General features: G+C 37.9%; 1 protein-coding gene across 4 annotated transcripts in view; it reads right to left on the reverse strand.

Moving 5' to 3' along the window:
• LOC105465862 (KLF transcription factor 8) overlaps positions 1 to 23,982 on the reverse strand; it is a 56,168-nt gene that overhangs the window by 13,525 nt on the left and 18,661 nt on the right. For all 4 annotated transcript variants that reach the window (XM_011714506.3, XM_011714508.3, XM_071088973.1 and 1 more), the window contains 3 exons: positions 16,334 to 16,898; positions 12,273 to 12,384; positions 11,442 to 11,581 (listed from right to left, as the gene is read on the reverse strand). In XM_011714506.3, the coding sequence (XP_011712808.1) occupies positions 11,442 to 11,581; positions 12,273 to 12,384; positions 16,334 to 16,898 (817 nt within the window). The remainder of the gene's footprint in view (positions 1 to 11,441; positions 11,582 to 12,272; positions 12,385 to 16,333; positions 16,899 to 23,982) is intronic.

Consider the following 23,982-nt stretch of genomic DNA (forward strand, 5'->3'; position numbering starts at 1 on the left):
TCTGACAGCTTTGAAGAGAGCAGTGGATCTCCATCACGGAGGTTGAGATCTGAGAACAGATAGACTGCCTGCTCAAGTGGGTCTCTGACCCCTGAGTAGCCTAACTGGGAGACATCCCCCACTAGGTGCAGACCGACACCTCACACCTCACACAGCAGGGTACACCCCTGAGACAAAGCTTCCAGAGCAAGAATCAGACAGCAACACTCGCTGTTCAGCGATATTCTATCTTCTGCAGCCTCTGCTGCTGACACCCAGGCAAACTGGGTCTGGAGTGAACCTCAAGCAATCTCCAACAGACCTACAGCTGAGGGTCCTGACTGTTAGAAGGAAAACTAACAGAAAGGACACCCACACCAAAACCCCATCAGTTTGTCACCGTCATCAAAGACCAAAGGCAGAAAAAACCACAAAGATGGGAAAAAAGCAGTGCAGAAAAGCTGGAAATTCAAAAAATCAGAGAGCATCTCTCCCTCTGTTAATAGTGGGAGACTTTAGCACCCCACTGTCAATATTAGACAGATCAATGAGACAGAAAATTACCAATGATACCCAGGACTTGAATTCAGCTCTGAACCTAGCGTACTTAAAAGACATAAACAAAACTGTCCACCCCAAATCAACAGAATATACATTCTTTTCAACATCACATTGCACTTATTCTAAAATTGACCACATGATTGGAAGCAAAACATTCCTCAGCAAATGTAAAAAAACAGAAATCACAACAAACTGACTCTCAGACCACAGTGCAATCAAATTAGAACTCAGGATTAAGAAACTCATTCAAAACTGCACAAATACATGGAAACTGAACAACCTGCTCCTAAATGACTACTGGGTAAATAACGAAATTCAGGCAGAAATAAAGATGTTCTTTGAAATCAATGAGAACATAGACACAATATACCAGAATCTCTGGGACATATTTAAAGCAGTGTGTAGAGGGAAATTTGTAGCACTAAATGCCCACAAGAGAAAGCTGGGAAGATCTAAAATTGACACCCTAATATCACAATTAAAAGAACTAGAGAAGCAAGAGCAAACAGATTCCAAAGCTAGCAGAAGGCAACAAATAACTAATATCAGAGAAGAACTGAAGGAGATAGAGACACAAAAAACCCTCCAAAAAATCAATGAATCCAGGAGTTGGTTTTTTGAAAAGATCAACAAAATTGATAGACCGCTAGCAAGACTAATAAAGAAAAAAAGAGAGAAGAATCAAATAGATGCAATAAAAAATGATAAAGGGGATATCACCACCAACCCCACAGAAATACAAACTACCATCAGAGAATACTATCAACATCTCTATGCAAAGAAACTACAAAACATAGAAGAAATGGATATTTTCCTGGACACTTACACTCTCCCAAGACTAAACCAGGAAGAAGTCGAATGCCTGAATAGACCAATAACAGGCTCTGAAATTGAGGCAATAATTAATAGTCTACCAATCAAAAAAAGTCCCAGATGGATTCACAGCCGAATTCTACCAGAGGTACAAGGAGGAGCTGGTACCATTCCTTCTGAAACTATTCCAATCAATAGAAAAAGAGGGAATCCTCCCTAACTCATTTTATGCGGCCATCATCATCCTGATACCAAAGCCTGGCAGAGACGCAACAAAAAAAGAGAATTTTAGACCAATATCCCTGATGAACATCGATGCAAAAATCCTCAATAAAATACTGGCAAACCGGATTCAGTAACACATCAAAAAGCTTATCCACCATGATCAAGTGGGCTTCATCCCTGGGATGCAAGGCTGGTTCAACATACGGAAGTCAATAAACGTAATCCAGCATATAAACAGAACCAAAGACAAAAACCACATGATTATCTCAATAGATGCAGAAAAGGCCTTTGACAAAATTCAACAGCCTTTCATGTTAAAAACTCGCAATAAATTCGGTATTGATGGAACGTATCTCAAAATAATAAGAGCTATTTATGACAAACCCACAGCCAATATCATACGGAATGGGCAAAAACTGGAAGCATTCCCTTTGAAAACTGGCACAAGACAGGGATGCCCTCTCTCACAACTCCTATTCAACATAGTGTTGGAAGTTCTGGCTAGGGCAATTAGGCAAGAGAAGGAAATCAAGGGTATTCAGTTAGGAAAAGAAGAAGTCAAATTGTCTCTCTTTGCAGATGACATGATTGTATAGTTAGAAAACCCCATCATCTCAGCCCAAAATCTCCTTAAGCTGATAAGCAACTTCAGCAAAGTCTCAGGATACAAAATCAATGTGCAAAAATCACAAGCATTCTTATACACCAGTAACAGACAAACAGAGAGCCAAATCATGAACAAACTTCCATTCACAATTGCTTCAAAGAGAGTAAAATACTTAGGAATCCAACTTACAAGGGATGTAAAGGACCTCTTCAAGGAGAACTACAAACCACTGCTCAGTGAAATAAAAGAGGACACAAACAAATGGAAGAACATACCATGCTCATGGACAGGAAGAATCAATATTGTGAAAGAATCAATATTGTGAAAAAGTAATTTATAGATTCAATGGCATCCCCATCAAGCTACCAATGACTTCCTTCACAGAATTGGAAAAAACTGCTTTAAATTTCATATGGAACCAAAAAAGAGCCCGCATTGCCAAGACAATCCTAAGTCAAAAGAACAAAGCTGGAGGCATCACGCTACCTGACTTCAAAGTACACTACAAGGCTACAGTAACCAAAACAGCATGGTACTGGTACCAAAACAGAGATATAGACCAATGGAACAGATCAGAGTCCTCAGAAATAATACCACACATCTACAGCCATCTGATCTTTGACAAACCTGAGAGAAACAAGAAATGGGGAAAGGATTCCCTATGTAATAAATGGTGCTGGTAAAATTGGCTAGCCATAAGCAGAAAGCTGAAACTGGATCTTTTCCTTACTCCTTATACAAAAATTAATTAAAGATGGATTAGAGACTTAAATATTAGACCTAAAACCATAAAAACCCTAGAAGAAAACATAGATAATACCATTCAGGACATAGGCATGGGTAAGGACTTCATGTCTAAAACACCAAAAGCAAGGGCAACAAAAGCCAAAATTGACAAATGGGATCTAATTAAACTAAAGAGCTTCCGCACAGCAAAAGAAACTACCATCAGAGTGAACAGGCAACCTACAGAATGGGAGAAAATTTTTGCAATCTACTCATCTGACAAAGGGCTAATATCCAGAACCTACAAAGAACTCAAACAAATTTACAAGGAAAAACAAACAACCCCATCAAAAAGTGGGCAAAGGATATGAACAGACATTTCTCAAAGGAAGACATTCATATAGCCAACAGACACATGAAAAAATGCTCATCATCACTGGCCATCAGAGAAATGCAAATCAAAACGACAATGAGATACCGTCTCACACCAGTTAGAATGGCAATCATTCAAAAGTCAGGAAACAACAGGTGCTGGAGAGGATGTGGAGAAATAGGAACACTTTTACACTGTTGGTGGGATTGTAAACTAGTTCAACCATTACGGAAAATAGTAAGGCGATTCCTCAAGGATCTAGAACTAGAAGTACCATATGACCCAGCCATCCCATTACTGGGGATATACCCAAAGGATTATAAATCATGCTGCTATAAAGACACATGCACACGTATGTTTATTGCAGCACTATTCACAATAGCAAAGACTTGGAATCAACCCAAATGTCCATCAGTGACAGACTGGATTAAGAAAATGTGGCACATATACACCATGGAATACTATGCAGCCATAAAGAAGGATGAGTTTGTGTCCTTTGTAGGGACATGGATGCAGCTGGAAACCATCATTCTTAGCAAACTATCGCAAGAACAGAAAACCAAACACCGCATGTTCTCACTCATATGTGGGAACTGAACAATGAGATCACTTGGACTCGGGAAGGGGAACATCACACACCGGGGCCTATCATGGGGAGGGGGGAGGAGGGACGGATTGCACTGGGAGTTATATCTGATGTAAATGACGAGTTGATGGGTGCTGACGAATTGATGGGTGCAGCACACCAACATGGCACAAGTATACATATGTAACGAACCTGCACGTTATGCACATGTACCCTAGAACTTAAAGTATAATAATAATTAAAAAAAAAGAGAAAAAAATCAGGAAACAACAGGTGCTGGAGAGGATGTGGAGAAACAGGAGCACTTTTACACTGTTGGTGGGACTGCAAACTAGTTCAACCATTGTGGAAAACAGTATGGCGATTCCTCAAGGATCTAGAACTAAAAATACCATATGACCCAGCCATAGCATTACTGTGTATGTACCCAAAGGATTATGAATCATACTGCTATAAAGACACATGCACACGTATGTTTATTGCGGCACTATTCACAATAGCAAAGACTTGGAATCAACCCAAACGTCCATCAGTGACAGACTGGATTAAGAAAATGTGTCACATGTACGCCATGGAATGCTATGTAGCCATAAAGAAAGATGAGTTAGTGTCCTTTGTAGGGACATGGGTGCAGCTGGAAACGATCATTCTCAGCAAACTTTTGCAAGAACAGAAAACCAAACACCGCATGTTCTCACTCATAGGTGGGAACTGAACAATGAGATCACTTGGATATGGGAAGGGGAACATCACACACTGGGGCCTATTATGGGGAGGGGGGAGGGGGAGGAATGTCACTGGGAGTTATAACTGATGTAAATGATGAGTTGATGGGTGCTGACGAGTTGATGGGTGCAGCACACCAACATGGCACAAGTATACATATGTAACAAACCTGCACATTGTGCACATGTACCCTAGAACTTAAAGTATAATAATAAAAAAAAAGAATAAAAAACAATGAAGCAACAACTATAGTATCTACAAAATAGCCTCAAAAAGGCAAATCTAAGAGTTATCAGCCTTAAAGAGCAAGTAGATAATGAGATAGGGGTAGAAGTATTCAAAGGGATAATAACACGGAACTTCCCAACCTAGGGAAAGATATCAATATCCAAGTACAAGAAGGATAAAGAACACCAGGCAAATTTAACCCAAAGACCATTCAAAGCATTTAATAATTAAACACCCAAAGGTCAAGGATAAAGAAAGGGTTCTAAAAGAAGCAAAAGAAAAGAAAGAAATAACATACGCTGGAGTTTCAATACCTTTGACAAGACTTTTTAGTAGAAACCTTAAAGGCCAGTAGAGAGTGGCACGACATATTTAAGATGCTGAAGGAAAAATAAACTTTTGCCCTAGAATAGCATATCTGGTGAAAATATCCTTCAAACACGAAGGAGAAACAAAGACTTTTCCAGATGAGCAAAAGCAGAGGGATTTCATCAATACCAGACTCATCCTATAAGAAATGCTAAAGGGAGTACTTCAGTCAGAAAGAAAAGGACATTAATGAGCAATAAGAAATCATCTGAAGGTACACAACTCACTGGTAATATTGAGGACAAGGAAAAACACAGAATCAGGAAGAAATCCCAAACCTGAACAGACTAATCAACAAGTAATGAGACAAAAGCCATAATTAAAACTCTCCCAGAAGGTGGAGGTTGCAGTGAGCTGAGATCATGCCACTGCACTCCAGCCTGGACAACAGAGTGAGACTCGGTCTCGGAGGGGTGGCGGGTGGGGGGTGGTGGGGGCGGTGGGAAAGTCTCCCAGGAAAGAAAGCCCAGGACCTGATGGCTTCACTGTCAAATTCTAACAAATATGTAAGACTAGCTCATATCCATTCTACTGAAACTATTTTGAAAAATAGAACAGGAAGAAGTACTTCCAAAATCATTCTATGAGGCCAGTATTACCCTGATACCAAAACCAGACAAAGACACATGAAAAAATGAAAACCATAGGTCAATATCACTGATGAATATTGATGCAAAAATCCTCAACAAAATTCTAGCAACACATTAAAAAAATAATTCATCATGGCCAAATGGGATTTATCCCACAGATGTGGGGATGGTTCAGCATATGCAAATCAATTAATGTGATACATCATATCAACAGAATGAAAGATAAAAATCATATGGTCATTTCAATTGATGCTGAAAAAGTATTTGATAAAATTCAACATCTTTTCCTAATAAAAATCCTCAGAAGACTGGGTATAGGAGAAACATACTTCAACATAATAAAAGTCATTAATTGCTGACCCATAAGTATCATACTAGAAGGGGAAATACTGAAATACTTTCCTCTAAGGTTGGGAACATGACAAAGATGCCCAATTTCACCTTTATTCAATGTAGTACAGGACGTCCTACCTACAGGAGTCAGATGAGAAAAGAATTAAAGATCATCCAAATTTGAAAGGAAAAAGACAAATTATCCTTTATAATCTTATATTTGGAAAAACCTAAAGCCTCCAGAAAAAGAGCTATTAGAATTGACAAAAAAAAAAATTTAGTAAAGTTATAGGATAAAAAACTTCCATACAAAATCTAAAACATTTCTATATGTCAACACGTGAACATTCTGAAAAAGAAATCAAGAAATAATCTCATTTACGATGGCTCCAAATAAAATGAAATACCTAGGAATTAACATAAACAAGAAAAGAAATGATCTCTACAATATATATTATAAAACAATGAGGATAGAAACTGAAGCAGAAACAAAAGGAAAGATATTCCATGTTCATAGAGTGGAAGAACACATTTTGTTAAAATGTTTGTACTACTCAAAGCAATCTACAATTTTAATGTAATCTCTATCAAAATATTAATGACATTCTTCTGCATAAATGGAAAAAACAATCCTAAAATTTATATGGAACCACTTAAACCCAGAATAACCAAAGCTATCTTAAGCAAAAATAATAAAACTGAAGGAATCACATTATGTGACTTTACATTATACTATAGAGGTATAGTAATCACAATAGTGTGGTGCTGGCATACAACAGACACACAGATCAGTGGAACAGAATAGAGAACCCTGAGATAAATCTATGCATTTATAGTGAACTCATTTCAGACACAGGTGCTGAGAACATACATTGGGGAATGGACTGTCTCTTCAATAAAGGGTGCTGGGAAAACTGGATATCATAGGTAAAAGAATAAACTAGAGCCCTATATCTCACCATATGCAAACATCAAATCAAAGTGGATTAAAGGCTTCTATCTAAGATCTGAAACTATTACAAGAAAATATTGGGGAAACTCTCCAGGACATTGGACTGGGCAAAGATTTGTTGAGCAATACCCCACAAGCATAGGCAATCAAAGCAAAAATGGACAAATGGGGTGCCATAAAGTTAAAAAATCTTCTGGAAATAATCAATGAAGTGAAGAGATAACTCACAGAATGGGAGAAAATATTTGCAAACTACCCATCGGACAAGGGATTCACAACCAGAACATACAAAGAGTTCAAAAAACTCTATAGGAGAAAAATCTAATAATCCAATTTAAAAATGGGCAAAAGAGCTAAAAAGACATTTATCAAAAGAAGATAAACAGGCATATGAAAAGGTGCTTAACATCACTGATAAGCAGAGAAATGTAAATCAAAACTACAATGAGATAACACCTCACCTCAGTTAAAATGGCTTTTATCCAAAATACAGGTAATAACAAATGCTGGTGAGAATGTGGAAAAAAGGGAACCCTCATATACTGTTGGTGGGAATGTAAATTAGTACAATCACTATAGAGAACAATTTGGAGGTTTCTCAGAAAACAAAGTAGAGCTATCATAAGATCCAGTAATCTCACTGCTGGTTATATATCCAAAAGAAAGGAAATCAGTCTATCAATGAGATATCTACACTCTCATGTTTATTGCAGCAGTATTCACAACAGCCAGAATTTGGAAGTAACTGGTGTCCATCGACAGATGAATGGATAAAGAAAATGTGGTGCATATGGGCAAAACAGCTGAAAAGACATTATCACTCACCTGTTCATAGCCTCTAGGCAAAACAGCTAGGGCTCTGGGTCCTTCTATACACATTCTAACACAGCAAATGTAACATAGCAGATGTTTACAAGAAAGGAGGGCTTCCTCCTTGTCCAAGGTATCTAAGTCCCAATTCTGAGCTTGGAGACCACTATGGAGGAGTCTCCAAGGCAAAGGGCACACATGGAGAATGAGATCCTATCAATTGCAACAATATAGATAAAACTGGAGGTCATTATGTTAAGTGAAATAAGCCAGGCACAGAATGACAAACTTCACATGTTGTCACTTATTTGTGGTAACTAAAAATTAAAATAATTGAACTTACGTAGACAGAGGAAAAAGGATGATTACCAGAGGCAGGGAAGGATGGTGGGATGTCAGTGGGTCAGAGGGCAGTGGGGATGGTTAATGGGTACAAAAAATAGAAAGAATGAATAAGGTCTACCATTTGATAGCACAACAGCATCATTATAGTAAAAAAAAATCATTTAATCGCACATTTAAAAATAACTAAAAGAGTATAATTAGATGGTTTGTAACACAAAGAATGCCCCATGCTTGAGGGGACAGATACACCCCTTTACCCTGATTTGACTATTACACATTGCATTCCTGTATCAAAATATCTCATGTAACTCAAATACATAAACCTACTATGTACCCACAAAATATGAGAATAAAATAAAAATAATTATTCATACTGATTAGGTTGTAAAGTGATAATATTTGTGATATATTGGGTTAAAATATGTATTATTAAAATTTTTAAAAGAAAGAAAAGAAAAGAAAACTCTATCAAGAAATTAAGTAGGGTTTTCTTATACAGATATTTGGGAGTGGACACTGCTTAAGATAGGTTTAGGGAAGAATTTTCTGGGCAGAAGACATTCAAATTGAGATCTAAAGGATAAGAAATGTCATGAGGTAAAATTAATAAGAGGCAAGATCCTATAGGGCCTTTTAGGGTACTCTATTTGGATTTCATTCAGAGTGTGACGGGAAGTCCTTGGAAGATTTTAAGTAGATGTTATATAATCTTATTTATATTTAAACAAAGCAAAACAAAAGCAAACAGATGAAAATCCTTTGGCTACTGTGTGGAGAATGAATTGTAGTGAGGAAAGAAGGCCTGTTACAATATTGCAGGGATGGGGGTACTTACACAATTGCCACATTATTTCCTAAAGCAACTAAGCCTATTGTAAGTCAAGCAGTTGGGGCAAATTAAATGTTGCTGTGAAAGGCCTTCAAGTGAGCATTCCTATGGTCACATACCCATGGCAAAGGTATGGGTCAGTCTTAAAACCTGAGTAGAATAAGAACAATTCTGAATATAAACAAAGTGAGGTTGGGGGCAGTAACTCATGTCTGTAATCCTAACACTCTGGGAGGTCGAGGCAGGCAGATGACTTGAAGTCAGGAGTTTGAAATCAGCCTGGCCAACATGGTGAAACCCCATCTCTATTAAAAACAGAAAAATTAGCTGGGCAAGGTGGCACATGCCTGTAATCCCAGCTACTTGGGTGGCTGAGACATAAGAGTCACTTGAATCCAGGAGGCAGAAGTTGCAGTGATCTGAGATTATACCAGGCTAAACTCCAGCCTGGGTGACAGAGCAAAACTCTGTCTCAAAAAAAAAAAAAAAAAAAAAAAAAAAAAAAAAAAAAAAAAAAGTACTGAGATTCATGTAGACATCCGTTGTCTTCATTCAACCACCAGCCATCTGGCTGTCATGATCTCTTATCAGATAAGGCATTCGCCTATAACACTCAAAGCTAAGAATTGTCGGTATTTTAGGGCGATTTTTTCCCTTCATATGGGAAGCTTACACCACTAGGGAGAAAAACAGTACTGAAATCTGAAAAGTAAATAAAAGTAAATTATATCTGTTATCTCAGTTTAAGAGTCGAGAGGTGACATAGGAAAGACAGCCAGACTTTTAGCATATTATAAAGCAATTTCCAAGAACTCCTAGAAGGTAGCCACACAATAGGTTACATTGAAATTCAATCCATAGAGTTCCAGATTAAAATAGTCAAGTGGGATCACCTAGTCCAAACCCTTCATCTTACAGTTGAGGAAACCTAAGATCAAAGAGGTAGGAAGACTTATCAGATCCCACAGCAGCTTAATTGGAGACTTGGAATATATGGAATATACATATAGTCAGCATCCATTTCCCATGGAAGAAAAGCAAACAAATACATCACTAAATAATAATAGTGTCATGGGAATGTTTGAATAATGCAGCCTAAAAATCACTCACCTGTTCATAGTCTCTAGGCACAACAACTAGGGCTCTGGGTCCTTCTACACAAATTCTAACATAGCAAATGTAACATAGCAGATGTTTACAAGAAAGGAGGGCTTCCTCCTTGTCCAAAGTGTCTAAGTCCCAATTCTGAGCTTGGAGACCACTATGGAGAAGGAGTCTCCAAGGCAAAGGGCACACAATGATAAACAACAAACTGCATCTGGCTTCTAGGCAGGTTTCTTTGAATTCCTGGGGTTATAAAAAATTTTTGAACTAGATGCCAACATTCAAAATCAAGAACATTTCACATAATCCGGATTTTTTTTTTTGCTTTTCTTTAACAATGAAATTTACTAATACAGTCGTCCCTCAGTATCCATGGGGGATTGATTTCAGAGCCACCTACATTCCTAACCCCACCCATTGGGTGGATAATGAAATCCATGGATGCTCAAGTCCCCGATACAAAATAACACAGCATTTGCATATAATCTATGCACATTCTCTCCTATATTTTAAGTCATCTCTAGATGTACTTATGTTACTTAATACCATGTAATGCTATGTAAGTAATTGTTATACTGTATTTTAAAATTTGTATTTTTTTATTGTTGTATTATTATTTTTGCTGTTTTTTAAAAAATATTTTTGATCTGTGGTTGGTTGAATCCATGGATGTGGAATCCAAGAATATTGATGGCTGACTCTAGTGAGATGGATTTGAGTGGCAGCTCTCCTTCTTCAGATCAGGTATGTGCTGTCCAGTTTGACAGGATCACTACCGGGTCTGCTTTATTTATTTATGTGCACCCTTTTATTTTTTTTAATGTGAACAAAGACACGTTAATGGTTAGTGGATTAAAGCCTGCTTTAATTTCAGATAGTTTAAATTGTTCTTGTGCTTTTCCATGCTTAGTAAAACTTGTGAGACCCTGGTAGTAAGGAAGGGAGTAATACCTTAATCTTTGCTTAAGTGTTGACTCCACAATTAGAAAGACCCACAGGGGCTCACTGAGAATGATGACTATTAAGACACCAGATTTAGTTTAGTGTTTTCCTAGTCCGGTTTTATAAAATTTGCCTTAGAGCAGGGACAAGAAATAGGGATAAAAACCATGAATGGAGCCTGTGCCCACAAGTATAAATGCATCAGTCTTTGTTTCAATACTTCATTCTCTGTCTCTCAGAAATTTTCTCTCTCTCGCTGCCCCTCTCTCTCTCTCTCTCTCTCTCGTGTGTGTGTGTGTGTGTGTGTGTGTGTGTGTTAGGGGTGAGATGGGAGTGGGCAGACCTGTATGGATTCTGCGGTGAGCTTTCAGGTGAGAGCTTTTGGTGTACACTTTGCTGCATCCTGCGAAGTCACATTGGTGAATCCGTCTTCTCTTCAAGTCAAGCGACTCTTCTCCCTGCATTTGGGCCATTGCTGCTGGTCTGATCAAAGAAATAGAGATAAAGCCAAACAGTGACTTTACAGTGAAGGCTTAAAAAAATGAATTTACATTCATTGGTGCCACCTCATATCTGCTTTTAATTTATGCGAATTTAATGCTAGGTCCCCCCAAAAAGAAATAATTGGAATAGTAAAAAAAAATCTGTCAACTAGGCCATTCTGCTCAGTAGGTACAGATCTCTCAGTAGGTGCTCAGAGAAAGCATGCGAGGTGGTAGTGTTTCCTTCAGTGGTTGTGTTCCCAAATAGTGTGAGCATTTCACTTCAATAAGTTTCATTCTCCTGCTTAAAGAAATTTGATTTTCATACAACAGTTGTTGCTAAACACAAGCCAACTACTTCCAATTAGTTCTGATATTGAAAGACAAAGCTGTTTTAAACTTACAGAGAGAAACAATACACAACTACACTTTGTGGGAAATTTGAAGACTTTTCAAAAGAAAAATTGATGATTTACAGTTAGAACATAGCTCTACCATAATATGCATGTACATGCACATGTATGCACACAAACTCGTATACTTTCACTGGAAAGGTAGTCTCCCTACATTTCTTGTCCTCAAATTCTTACTCTTGTGTCTGATCATTGGTTCCACCTATACATCTGTGCAAATGTACACACATACACACACACATATACACAAAGACAGACTTGAAGACAAAAAGTACTCACTCTTGCTGTAGTCCCTGCAGACTCTGTAAGGCTGAGGATCCACTCTCAATTGTACTCTCCTCACTGTCACTTGGAATCTCCAGTGGAGACATGGAGGTGGGGTCAACTTTCACTAAAAGCAAAGAAAGGGAGCAGTGTGAGCTAAAAATATATGTGCCTCTTTAATCATTTTCAGAATTCCCAGTTTGTCCCACCTAAAGAAGTGGCAGCAAGATAGAAAAATAAAGAAAAAAACAAAGATGAAGGAAGTGTATTTGCATGGAAGGAAGAGAATAACATTTTATTTTATTATTTTGCATAGCAGGGAACAGAAATGCCTTTAAAGTAAGAGTAGTATGGAGAGTTCTGATACCACTAGAATGAGAGTGTCTGTAGGATATGGTTTGGGTATGATTCATCTCTATCTCCAGCTACCAGGACAGGGTCTGCTGAAAAGTTAGTTTCAACGTGTGTGTGTGTTGAATTGAACTCACTGAATAGCTCCTGGCTGTCCTAAAATCAAATTATAGGATTAGTCCAGATGTGAGAACATCTACCTTGGCCTTTGTGCTCTTAAACAGAAATGAGTCAATGAGATGAAACATACACCTACCACCTAGTAGGTGCTTGATACAACCTTCCTTTCCACCTATGTTGGGAGAAGCTGTCAAATATTCCTTATTATCAAACACTGATGTTTCTGATTCCTAACAAAACTCAATCAGGTGCTCAACAGTCTCCTAGATCCAGTGAAACCTTCAAAATTTCTATAGAGAAGAAACTTGGGGGTGGTGATAAGGTGGGGAACAAGTATTTGGTTAAAAGAGTTGTCCTATACTTTGCATATCATTCATTAAAAAGTTTTAAGCATGTATCTTGAGGTGTGCATGTTTGTGCATGTATGTGATATACAGGTACTGGTATCCTACAATTTTATATGCATTATAAGAAAACAAACAAAAAGTAGTACGTCATCTCACTTAAGTTAAAGTGGCTATTATCAAAAAGACAAAAGACAGTAAGTGCTGGTGAGTGTGTGGAGAAAAGGGAACCCTTACGCACTGTTGATGGGAATGTAAACTAGTTATAGCCTTTATGGAAAACAGTATGGAGGTTCCTCAAAAAATTAAAATTAGAACTACCGTATGATCTGGCAATCTCCCTTCTGGGTATATATCCAAAGGAAATAAAATCATGTGCCCAAAAGATATCTGCATCCCTGTTTAGTGCAGCATTATTCACAAGAGCCAAGATGTGGAACCAACCTAAAATATCTATCAACAAATGAATGAATAAAGGAAATGTGACACACACACACACACACATATACAATATAATATTATTCAGCTATAACAAAGAACAAAATCCTGACATTTGTGAGAGCACAGATGAACCTGGAGGACATTATGTTAAGTGAAATATGCCAGGCACAGAAGGACAAATAGTGCATGATCTAACTCATATTTGGAATCCAAAAATTTAATCTCATGCAAGTAGAGTAGAAAGGTAGTTACCAGAGGCTGGGGTGGCTAGTGGGGAGGGGGATGGGGAGATGTTGGTCAAAGGATGCATAATTATAGTTAGATAGGAGGAATACATTTCAAGAGATCTATCAGATAGGAGGAATACATTTCAAGAGATCTATTGCATAGCAAGGTGAGTATAGTTAATGATGATACACTTTATTAAAATTGTAAAGAGAATGGATATTAAGCGCTCTCACCACAAAAATGATAATAAGGTAATGCATTTGTTATTTAGCTAGATTTAACCATTCCAGAATGCATATATACTTCGAAACATCATGCTATAGATGATAAAACATACAATATTACCTGTCAATTTTTAAGGGTAAGAAAATACAAATTTTGATACGTTCTTCTTGCACTCCAATTGTTTTATATGTGCCCCCTAAGGTTTAGTAAGCCCACCATTTTGGATACCAATGTGGTTTGGCTGTGCCCCCACCCAAATCTCAACTTGAATTGTATCTCTCAGAATTTCCACATGTTGTGGGAGGGACCCAGGGGGAGGTAATTGAATCATAAGGGCCAGTTTTCCCCTGCTATTCTCATGATAGTGAATAAGTCTCATGAGATCTGATGGGTTTATCAGGGGTTTCTGCTATTCTTTCTTCCTTATTTTTCTCTTGCTGCCACTATGTAAGAAGTGTCTTTTGCCTCCCGCCATGATTCTGAGGCCTCCCCAGCCATGTGGAACTGCAAGTCCAATTAAACCTCTTTTTCTTCCCAGTCTCGAGTATGTCTTTATCAACACCATGAAAACGAACTAATACAGATACCATTGGGCCAATGCCCTTAGCTTGGAACCACATTGAGCACATTTAAAATTTATTCTGTTTATTTAGAGTGGCTCTGATGGACTGATGATATTATGGAGACTATTCAAAGCTCCTTCAAACCATCCCTTGATGCTACCACTGCCTTTATCTCAGCAAACTATCATACGGGAAATTTTATTTCCTTTTTTATTTGTTTCCTTTTTTTTGGTTTGTTTGTTTGGCTCTCCTTTCGTATATGGAATGGATCTCATATCTCAAAATAAGATTGTGAACACTTATCATTACCACACTTAACCACTAGTCAATGATAATATTTGTATTCAGAAGACCAGTGCAGTCTCAGCAACTTGATGCTTAGTAGTATATTGTTTTTCAGCCTCCTACATTTAGTATAGGGCATCAAATTTCAAAGGTAGAGACTCTTTTATACTAAGCTGAAATCTGCTTCCTAATCATTTCCACCCCTTGCCCTTTTCGATATATGCAAAACTTTATCAACCTGCTTTAGAGGCCACATAATTTTCCTTGATCATTCCTGATTACAAACTAAAACAGATATACCTCTGGGAGGAGAACTAGTGGTTGGGGAATAGTGGTGGAAGACAGACTTAATTTATACCTTTCTGAATTTTTGAACTTATTTTAAAAATAAAATGGAAGATTATAGCATTTGAATTCTCTCTTGGACAAATTTTCAAGTTTGTTTATCAAATTATCTGTTGCAAGACAACTAAGACAACTACTAGCACTGTGTTAAGTTCTCTGGAGGCATACATTAAAAAAATTAATATAGAGTATTATTTTTGAGGAATCTACAATTCAGTTGTGAAAATAATGCCCAGACACTTGTGATACAGGCAAATAAATAAGTAAAATGGAAAGTGATAGATGCCAAATGAGGAAGAACACAAGGAAGATGACAATATTTCAATTACTTCTTTTGTAGGGAAGAGAAAAGGGAAAGTATTGGTAGAGACAGGAGCTAATACTGGCTAAGTATGTTTGAGATAGAAATATTGTTCTCAGCTTTTCCACCAAAGCATTCTGAAGGCGTAAAATAAACACATTATCCTGAAAAGTCCGAGGGTGGATGCCTTTAGTAAGCTTAACCTCTTTTTGAAGTGTGTGGTTTATCTTAACAGGTTTTGCAAATTTTGCATTTTGTAATACAAGATAATCATATTTTAAATATAAAATGCTTTAAATTATTTAATATCAAATAATATGGAAGTTCCAGGAAGTTGTTTGATATGTCACTGATAGATATGCATACCTGGTCGAGAAGCATGGTCTAATCAAGAGTCATTGTACATTCTTTTTTTTTTGAAACGGAGTTTTGCTCTGTCACCCAGGCTGGAGTGCAGTGGCACACTCTTGGCTCACTGCAAGCTCCGCCTCCTGGGTTCATGCCATTCTCCTGCCTCAGCCTCCCGAGTAGCTGGGACTATAGGCGCCTGCCACCACGCCCGGCTAATTTTTTGTACTTTTAGTAGAGATGGGGTTTCACCATGTTAGCCAGGATGGTCTCGATCTCCTGACCTCATGATCCACCCACCTCGGCCTCTCAAAGTGCGGGGATTACAGGCATGAGCCACCATGCCCGGCCGAGTCATTGTACATTCTTAAGCATTAAAAAGACATGATAAAAACAGTACTTATGAAAGATTACTGTTGAAGCAGTGTCCAGGAATAATTGGAGGTGAAGAGAGACAGGAGATAGGATGACTCAAAAAGGGAATAGATTCAGGAAGGCCAGGAAAGGGGCAATATTGTTACTTACCTGATCCAGCATTTTTACCATCTCCTCCAATGAGTGGGACTGTAATGGCTGCAGGGCCCCCATCTGCAGGCAAAGCAGTATACACCATGGGCAGAGACTGTACTACCACTGGGATGGTCTTCAGGCCACCCATCTTATTTGGCAGACTGACTGAGGGGATAGTGTGAATGACATGTAAGATCTGCTGGCCACCAGTGCTCTGAGAGGAGGTCAGGACAGAGCCTGGGGTCAGAACAGTAGGAATGTTTGCTGAAGTGCTCATGTCAGATGTTGACGTGGACACCACAAGGGTCTGGGGAGCAGACTGTGGCTTCGGGGGACGTACTGGAGCTTGTAGCATGCTAGCAGGCTGGAGAGGAGCCTTGGGCTTGTGAAAGGAGAGGTCAACTGGTTCCACTTGGGGCAGGCTGAAATCACTAGCCAAAAGTTCTTCTGGGGGCTCAATCTTGATGTCATTAAACAGTGCTGGGTTCTCCATGGGGTTGGCATCCAGGAGTGTTGGAGAAGTCATATTACTTCTGTATTCTATCTCAGAGGGATCTCTGTTCCGAACAGAACTAGTGACCTTAAATAAACAAATGAGAGATGCGTAAGTCAGTGTTAGTACCCTGAAGAGACATGCAAGCAATGTAAAAAAGAAATCTCTATTCATTTCACATGGAAGGAATACATGGTGCTGGGAGAAATAAGGCAAGAGTAAACTAAAGAGAAAAAAGGAAGGGAAACTTTACTGAGTACCAGTAAGTACCAGGTACTGTATCAGGCAATTGTTAAAAATTATTTCATTTAACCTTCACAACAATCTTGCAAAACTATTTAAAGTCAACACTTTATGAGCATCCACTATAAGCTTAGTGGCAGCTCACATGAATAAAGTACAGCCAATAAGTACATACTAACATACTAAATATAATGATAGAATAATGTGACTAGTTTATAAATCATTCCATACTAAATAATGTAACAGGCATACAAGCAAGGCGTTTTAGAAAAACAAAAGGGAATGACTCATTCTGTCTAGAAAAGGAAGGCTTCAAGGAGGAGATGATACTTCAGATGAGTCATAGAAAATTAATAGAAATTTTCTAGGCAGATAAGAGATAAGAAAGCTATTCCTGTCTATAGAGCCATAACAACAGACAATATAATTACAGAATAAACTATGAAATAAACTTGCAATACAGTTAGTTGTATTATATGCAAAATTGAACTCTGTAACTTTTTAATTCTGGGATTTTTTAAGAAAACTAATAAATGATTTAAATGATCATAAATGATTTAAACTAATAAATAATTTTATTAGTTTAAAAAACTAATAAATTTTTTTAAAAAGCTAATAAATGATAACTTTATATGTAATATATGAAGTAAAGCCTTAACCTAATTAAAAACTTTCTAAGAATTCCATGAATTCAAAGGTCAAGGATATAACGAACTGTGTATGCCACTGCCAAGCAACACTCTGGATCTTGAAGATGAGTTTGGAGATGGTGGTACCTCTTTAGCCAGTAAACAAACAAGCCTCCATTATCTATTAGCACTATATTTGAATTATTGGAGTTTTAAATTATGAAAAATTTTAAGGAATACATCCTTTATATAAAACATAGCCACTTTTAGTTTTGTATATTTGGAAGATGAGGAAAGGTAGAGTTCAATGAAAGGTTGGCTGATAGAAGATAATTGTTTGGAAGAGAGGAATAACAAGGGAAGAAGTATTTCTGTGAGATTTAACTAGCTTCTCAATGAAGATTGATTGAAAGAGGAATAAAACTAGATTAAAAGAAATTCAAAAGAAAGCACGTGGAAAAATAGCGATGAGACGTAAAAATATTTGACTATTGACTGGATATTGGACAATATTAATGAATTATTGTTGATTTTAAGGTGTGATAATTACGTTATGCTTACGATTTTTTAAAATTTAGGTGAGAGATAATAAGGGTCTGAATTCAGAGAGTAATAAGTGGCAGGGGAGGCAGTGTCTTCTTGCTCTGACTTTATTTTAAAAACACTCAGAGTGCTGCAGTGAGCTATAATCACATCACTGCACTCCAGTCTGGGTGACAGAGCAAGACTCTGTGTCAAAAACACATGACAAAAACCCTCAGAGCAGGCTGGGAATGAGTAACAGCACCAAAAACCCATCCGTGCTTTGTCTCCAGAATTTAGCCAAACTACCATCTTCTTTTCCCTTCTTTTACGCTACAACACTCTTGGTTTCTTGATTTGCAAGCCCCTATCCCAACTCAGCCCTTGTTTGTGGTCCAAATATTGCTTCAATCTGCTCCTCCAGGACATGATTTCTGTGATTTGTCCCACTGTTTCACATACTGCGAATGTAACCCATCCCTCATGGGTGGATTTGAACCATCCAGATAAGGGGGGAGTAGAATCCTGTTGACAGGGAGAGGAAGTTGTCAAGATTGGCTCTGCTGAACATAAAACTCCCCTGTTCTCAGAATCCCTCAAATCAACTTAAGGTCTTATTTTTCCTACATTTCCCACATATCTCTTCACTTGAGTAGCTCTATTCCCAGATTAAAAAGATAGAATCCAAGGAAACTTCAAAAGAAAAAATGTTATGTTATCTCTTTCCATAGTCTCTCTATCATTGCTGTCAATAACAGTGAGAAATAGAGTTACAATAGAAAGCATAAGAAGAGGTTCAGTGTAGGGCAGGCACAGTGGCTCATGCCTGTAATCCCAGCACTTTGGGAGGCCAAGGCAGGTGGATCACTTGAGGTCAGGAGTTTGAGACCAGCCTGGCCAACATGGTAAAACCCCATCTCTACTAAAAATGCAAAAATTAGCCAGGTGTGGTACCATGCACCTGTAGTCCCAGTTACTCGGGAGACTGAGGCAGGAAAATTGCCAATGCACTTCAGCCTGGGCGACAGAAAGAGACTCTGTCTCAAAAAAAAAAAAATTCACTGTAATATCATTTTCTATAAGAATACAGTTGTGGGTGCAGGTGTATAAATAAACACAACTTGTCATTGAGATTAAGAAAGGATTTAGCTAAATTTTAGGGACTTTTTGGACTCTAAGCTTTAGGCCCAGAAACCTGAAAAAGCTGAAGCTTTGAATCCTAACTATAAAATAAACACTACTTTGGCAACGTTTACTCTCTTTTGCCAAAGAAAGGCCATTTCAGTGAGCTGAGTGCTGCCTACAACAATGTTACTAGCTCAAGGCCTTGTGCTTAGCTGACACTTGATCTGCAGGTATGCATTTTATTGAAAAACATTATCTAGGAACATCTAAAATGTAAACTGATTGATGAAAGTCAAGAAACTGAAGAACTGATAGTCTATTCTTATTGCCTTGATGAGATACAGTGTTACAGGGTCCTGCTCCAACAGGCCATCATTAGTTGTCCTTTTATAGACTAAACCTATTTTGTGGTTTGCCAATTCTTAACCAAACCCTGTCTGCAGCAGGGCTTCAATCACTACTTCTCTCCTGCCATCAAAAGGCTTTGAGAGAAAAGTTGGAATGCCAGTTGTTTGGGTTTTAGTATCTTAATAGTAACTTCCTCAAAGCATATCAACACATACTTTTTTCTGTACATATCATCCAAGTATGCCTCTTATGTCTAAGTGAATCTATCTTGTAGCAAGTATTTTCTGGGTGTAAATATTGTCTTCTGAATGCAAGCTTTCTTGAGAAAACAGACTGTTCTTAAAACTAGGTCTCAAGGTTGACCTTACTGCTCCTTCCTTTGTGGCCTAAAGACAAGCATTCCATATCTATACACTATTAGGCTGAATAAATTTTGTGTGCACTGAGGATTCTTTTTTTCAATATGATCAAAATAATTTTAATAGAAATATTGCTATACAGTCTAACTTATTCTGTATTTTGAATATAACCCACCCTATGGTTAAAAAAAAACCCAACACACTATTTGCTTTACCTTATCTTTGTAGATAGCATATTATGCTTGAACGTTCTGAAGAAGACCTTCAGGTCTTGATTGAGTGAGTTTTTGTCCCTAGAATTTTGGTGATTTTAAGAATCCTCACTAAGATGACTCGGGATGGCTACCTATTTCACGCTTCACTGAATGTAATCACTTCCGCTTTGAAAGCTCATCCAAAGATTGTTCTGCCACCAGATTTTTCTTTTAAAGTAATCTTTCTTCATCTTTAGCGTGGCGTGATGGCTTCAGTTTTTAAGGGTTCTCTAGTCAATCACTATCAAAGAGAATAGCTACTTTCCCCATTAGGTATTTTAAGACTTTATCCTGAATTCCTGGATTTCTGAATCTATGAAGAAGGTTGTGCACGAAAGAAAACAAAGAAACTTAGGAGTGGTTTGAAGACAAGCTTGCATTTCCACAGTGCTACTCCTCAAATACACAGAATCCTTATCAGGTTTCCTTAAGCCAATTTGAGTGGACAAAAAATTATAAAAAGAGTTATTTATTCATAAATTACTAAAGATGAGACCCTTTCAGTTCTTAGGAAACACCCCTCTCAATTCTAGAAATAAACTCTGAGAAAAGTTGGTCAATTTCACAAATATTTAAGCATTTGATTAAGATAGGTAGAGAAGCCCTGAGAATCAGTGGAATCAACTGCTACAAAGTTTCCACTTTTCATGTATTTAAAACAGCTCTGATGTGGATATGAACAGACATTTTTCAAAAGAAGACATTCATACAGCCAACAGACACATGAAAAAATGCTCATCATCACTGGCCATCAGAGAAATGCAAATCAAAACGACAATGAGATACCATCTCACACCAGTTAGAATGGCAATCATTCAAAAGTCAGGAAACAACAGGTGCTGGAGAGGATGTGGAGAAATAGGAACACTTTTACACTGTTGGTGGGATTGTAAACTAGTTCAACCATTACAGAAAATAGTATGGCGATTCCTCAAGGATCTAGAACTAGAAATACCATATGACCCAGCCATCCCATTACTGGGTATATACCCAAAGGATTATAAATCATGCTGCTATAAAGACACATGCACACGTATGTTTATTGTGGCACTATTCACAATAGCAAAGACTTGGCATCAACCCAAATGTCCATCAGTGACAGACTGGAATAAGAAAATGTGGCACAACATTCATACAGCCAACAGACACATGAAAAAATGCTCATCATCGCTGGCCATCAGAGAAATGCAAATCAAAACCACAATGAGATACCATCTCACACCAGTTAGAATGGCCATCATTAAAAAGTCAGGAAACAACAGATGCTGGAGAGGATGTGGAGAAATAGGAACACTTTTACACTGTTGGTGGGATTGTAAACTAGTTCAACCATTATGGAAAACAGTATGGCGATTCCTCAAGGATCTAGAACTAGATGTACCATATGACCCAGCCATCCCATTACTGGGTATATACCCAAAGGATTATAAATTATGCTGCTATAAAGACACATGCACACGGATGTTTATTGCCGCACTATTCACAATAGCAAAGACTTGGAATCAACCCAAATGTCCATCAGTGACAGATTGGATTAAGAAAATGTGGCACATATACACCATGGAATACTATGCAGCCATAAAAAAGGATGAGTTTGTGTCCTTTGTAGGGACATGGATGCAGCTGGAAACCATCATTCTCAGCAAACTATCACAAGAACAGAAAACCAAACACCGCATGTTCTCACTCATAGGTGGGAACTGAACAATGAGATCACTTGGACTCAGGAAGGGGAACAACACACACCGGGGCCTATCATGGGGAGGGGGGAGGGGGTAGGGATTGCACTGGGAGTTATACCTGATGTAAATGACGAGTTGATGGGTGCAGCACACCAACATGGCACAAGTATACATATGTAACAAACCTGCACGTTATGCACATGTACACTGCAACTTAAAGTATAATAATAATAAATAAATTAAAAAAAAAAAAGAAAGAAAATGTGGCACATATACACCATGGAATACTATGCAGCCATAAAAAAGGATGAGTTTGTGTCCTTTGTAGGGACATGAATGCAGCTGGAAACCATCATTCTTAGCAAACTATCGCAAGAACAGAAAACCAAACACCGCATGTTCTCACTCATAGGTGGGAACTGAACAATGAGATCACTTGGACTTGGGAAGGGGAACATCACACACCGGGGCCTATCACGGGGAGCGGGGAGGGGGGAGCGATTGCATTGGGAGTTATACCTGATGTAAATGGCGAGTTGATGGGTGCTGACGAGTTGATTGGTGCAGCACAGCAACATGGCACAAGTATACATATGTAACAAACCTGCACGTTATGCACATGTACCCTAGAACTTAAAGTATAATAATCATAAAAAAAATTAAAAAAAAAAGAAAGTGGTAATGCAAGATTAGAAAGAAAAGAACAAAATACTATAGACAGCACAGTAGGTGGAAGGAGAGGAAGGCATGTTATAGAAACACGATAAAGCCTAGGCTCCTCCCAAACAGAAAGAGGAAACCTGTTTTTGTAAACAGTTGCCTTCCAGCTTTGCTCTGGGTTAAACCAATTAGTTTTATGCCTGGATACATATGCACACATATGTTGTACACATTCATTGTTTAGGTCAAAAAGTCTGTTTAACCTTCTAAAACCCAAGTCTTTTTCCAATAAGAGCGTTATGTGTTTGTGATTAGAAAAAGGAGAGGTGGATGGAAATGGGTATTATTAGAAAGCTAGACTTAATCTAACAAACCTGGCAATTTTAAGAGATTGGGATAGTAGCAGCCACAATCAGGCAAAATGAGATCAGAAATGTACATATGTATGTATATATGTATATGTATGCATATATTTGTTCACTAGGTATTTGTTTAGTACCTAGCACAAAACTATAGAAAATGTGAAAAATACTAACTCAGTTTTTCTTCCTCAAGTAATCTAAGGTTGTTTTTAGGTGATACATGGATGAAGTTATTTTAATATTTATGTTTCCTCTGTTGTACTGTACGTTGGAAAATATATATAACACATTGTAGTGGGCTGAATGGTTACCCTCAAAAAGACCCGTCCACACTTCAATTCCCAGAATCTTTTCGGAAAAAGTATCTTTGCAGATATAATTAAAGAACTTGAAGAGAGCCTGCTGGATTATCTGGGTGGGCCCTAAATTCTATGACTAGTGTCCTTCTAAGAGACATACAGAGGAATAACACACAAAGACACAGAGGAGAAGGTAATGTGAAGATGTAGACTGACAGTGGAGTGATTGGGCTACAAGCCAAAGAACACCTGTATGTACTAGAAGCTGGAAGAGGCAAGGAAAAGATTCTTCACTAAAGCCTTCAGAGGCAGCATGACCCTGACAATAACTTGATTTCAGATTTCTGGCCTCTAGAACTGTGAGAGAACACATTTCTCTTGTTTTAACCCACCTAGTTTGTGGTAGTTTGTTTCAGCAATTCTCGGAAAGTAATACCTCACATCAAACCAAGAATTCTCCAGATAGCTTAGGACAAAACTAATATAGTTTTCTTTATTTATTTAAATAATTTGTAAAGTATGTAAATAATATTGATGGCAAGGATGTGGCAAAAATCATGAATGTGGTAAGTAAATAACTGAAGTTTGGGAGACAAAAAATATTACAGGGGAGACAAGAGATATTTACATAAAGCAGTTGACAATAGAGAACAGGTACCACATTAGTGACTAATACAGATAATTTAGT

The sequence above is a fragment of the Macaca nemestrina genome, chromosome X (assembly GCF_043159975.1).
Source record: "Macaca nemestrina isolate mMacNem1 chromosome X, mMacNem.hap1, whole genome shotgun sequence".
NCBI classification, from domain to species: Eukaryota; Metazoa; Chordata; class Mammalia; order Primates; family Cercopithecidae; genus Macaca; species Macaca nemestrina.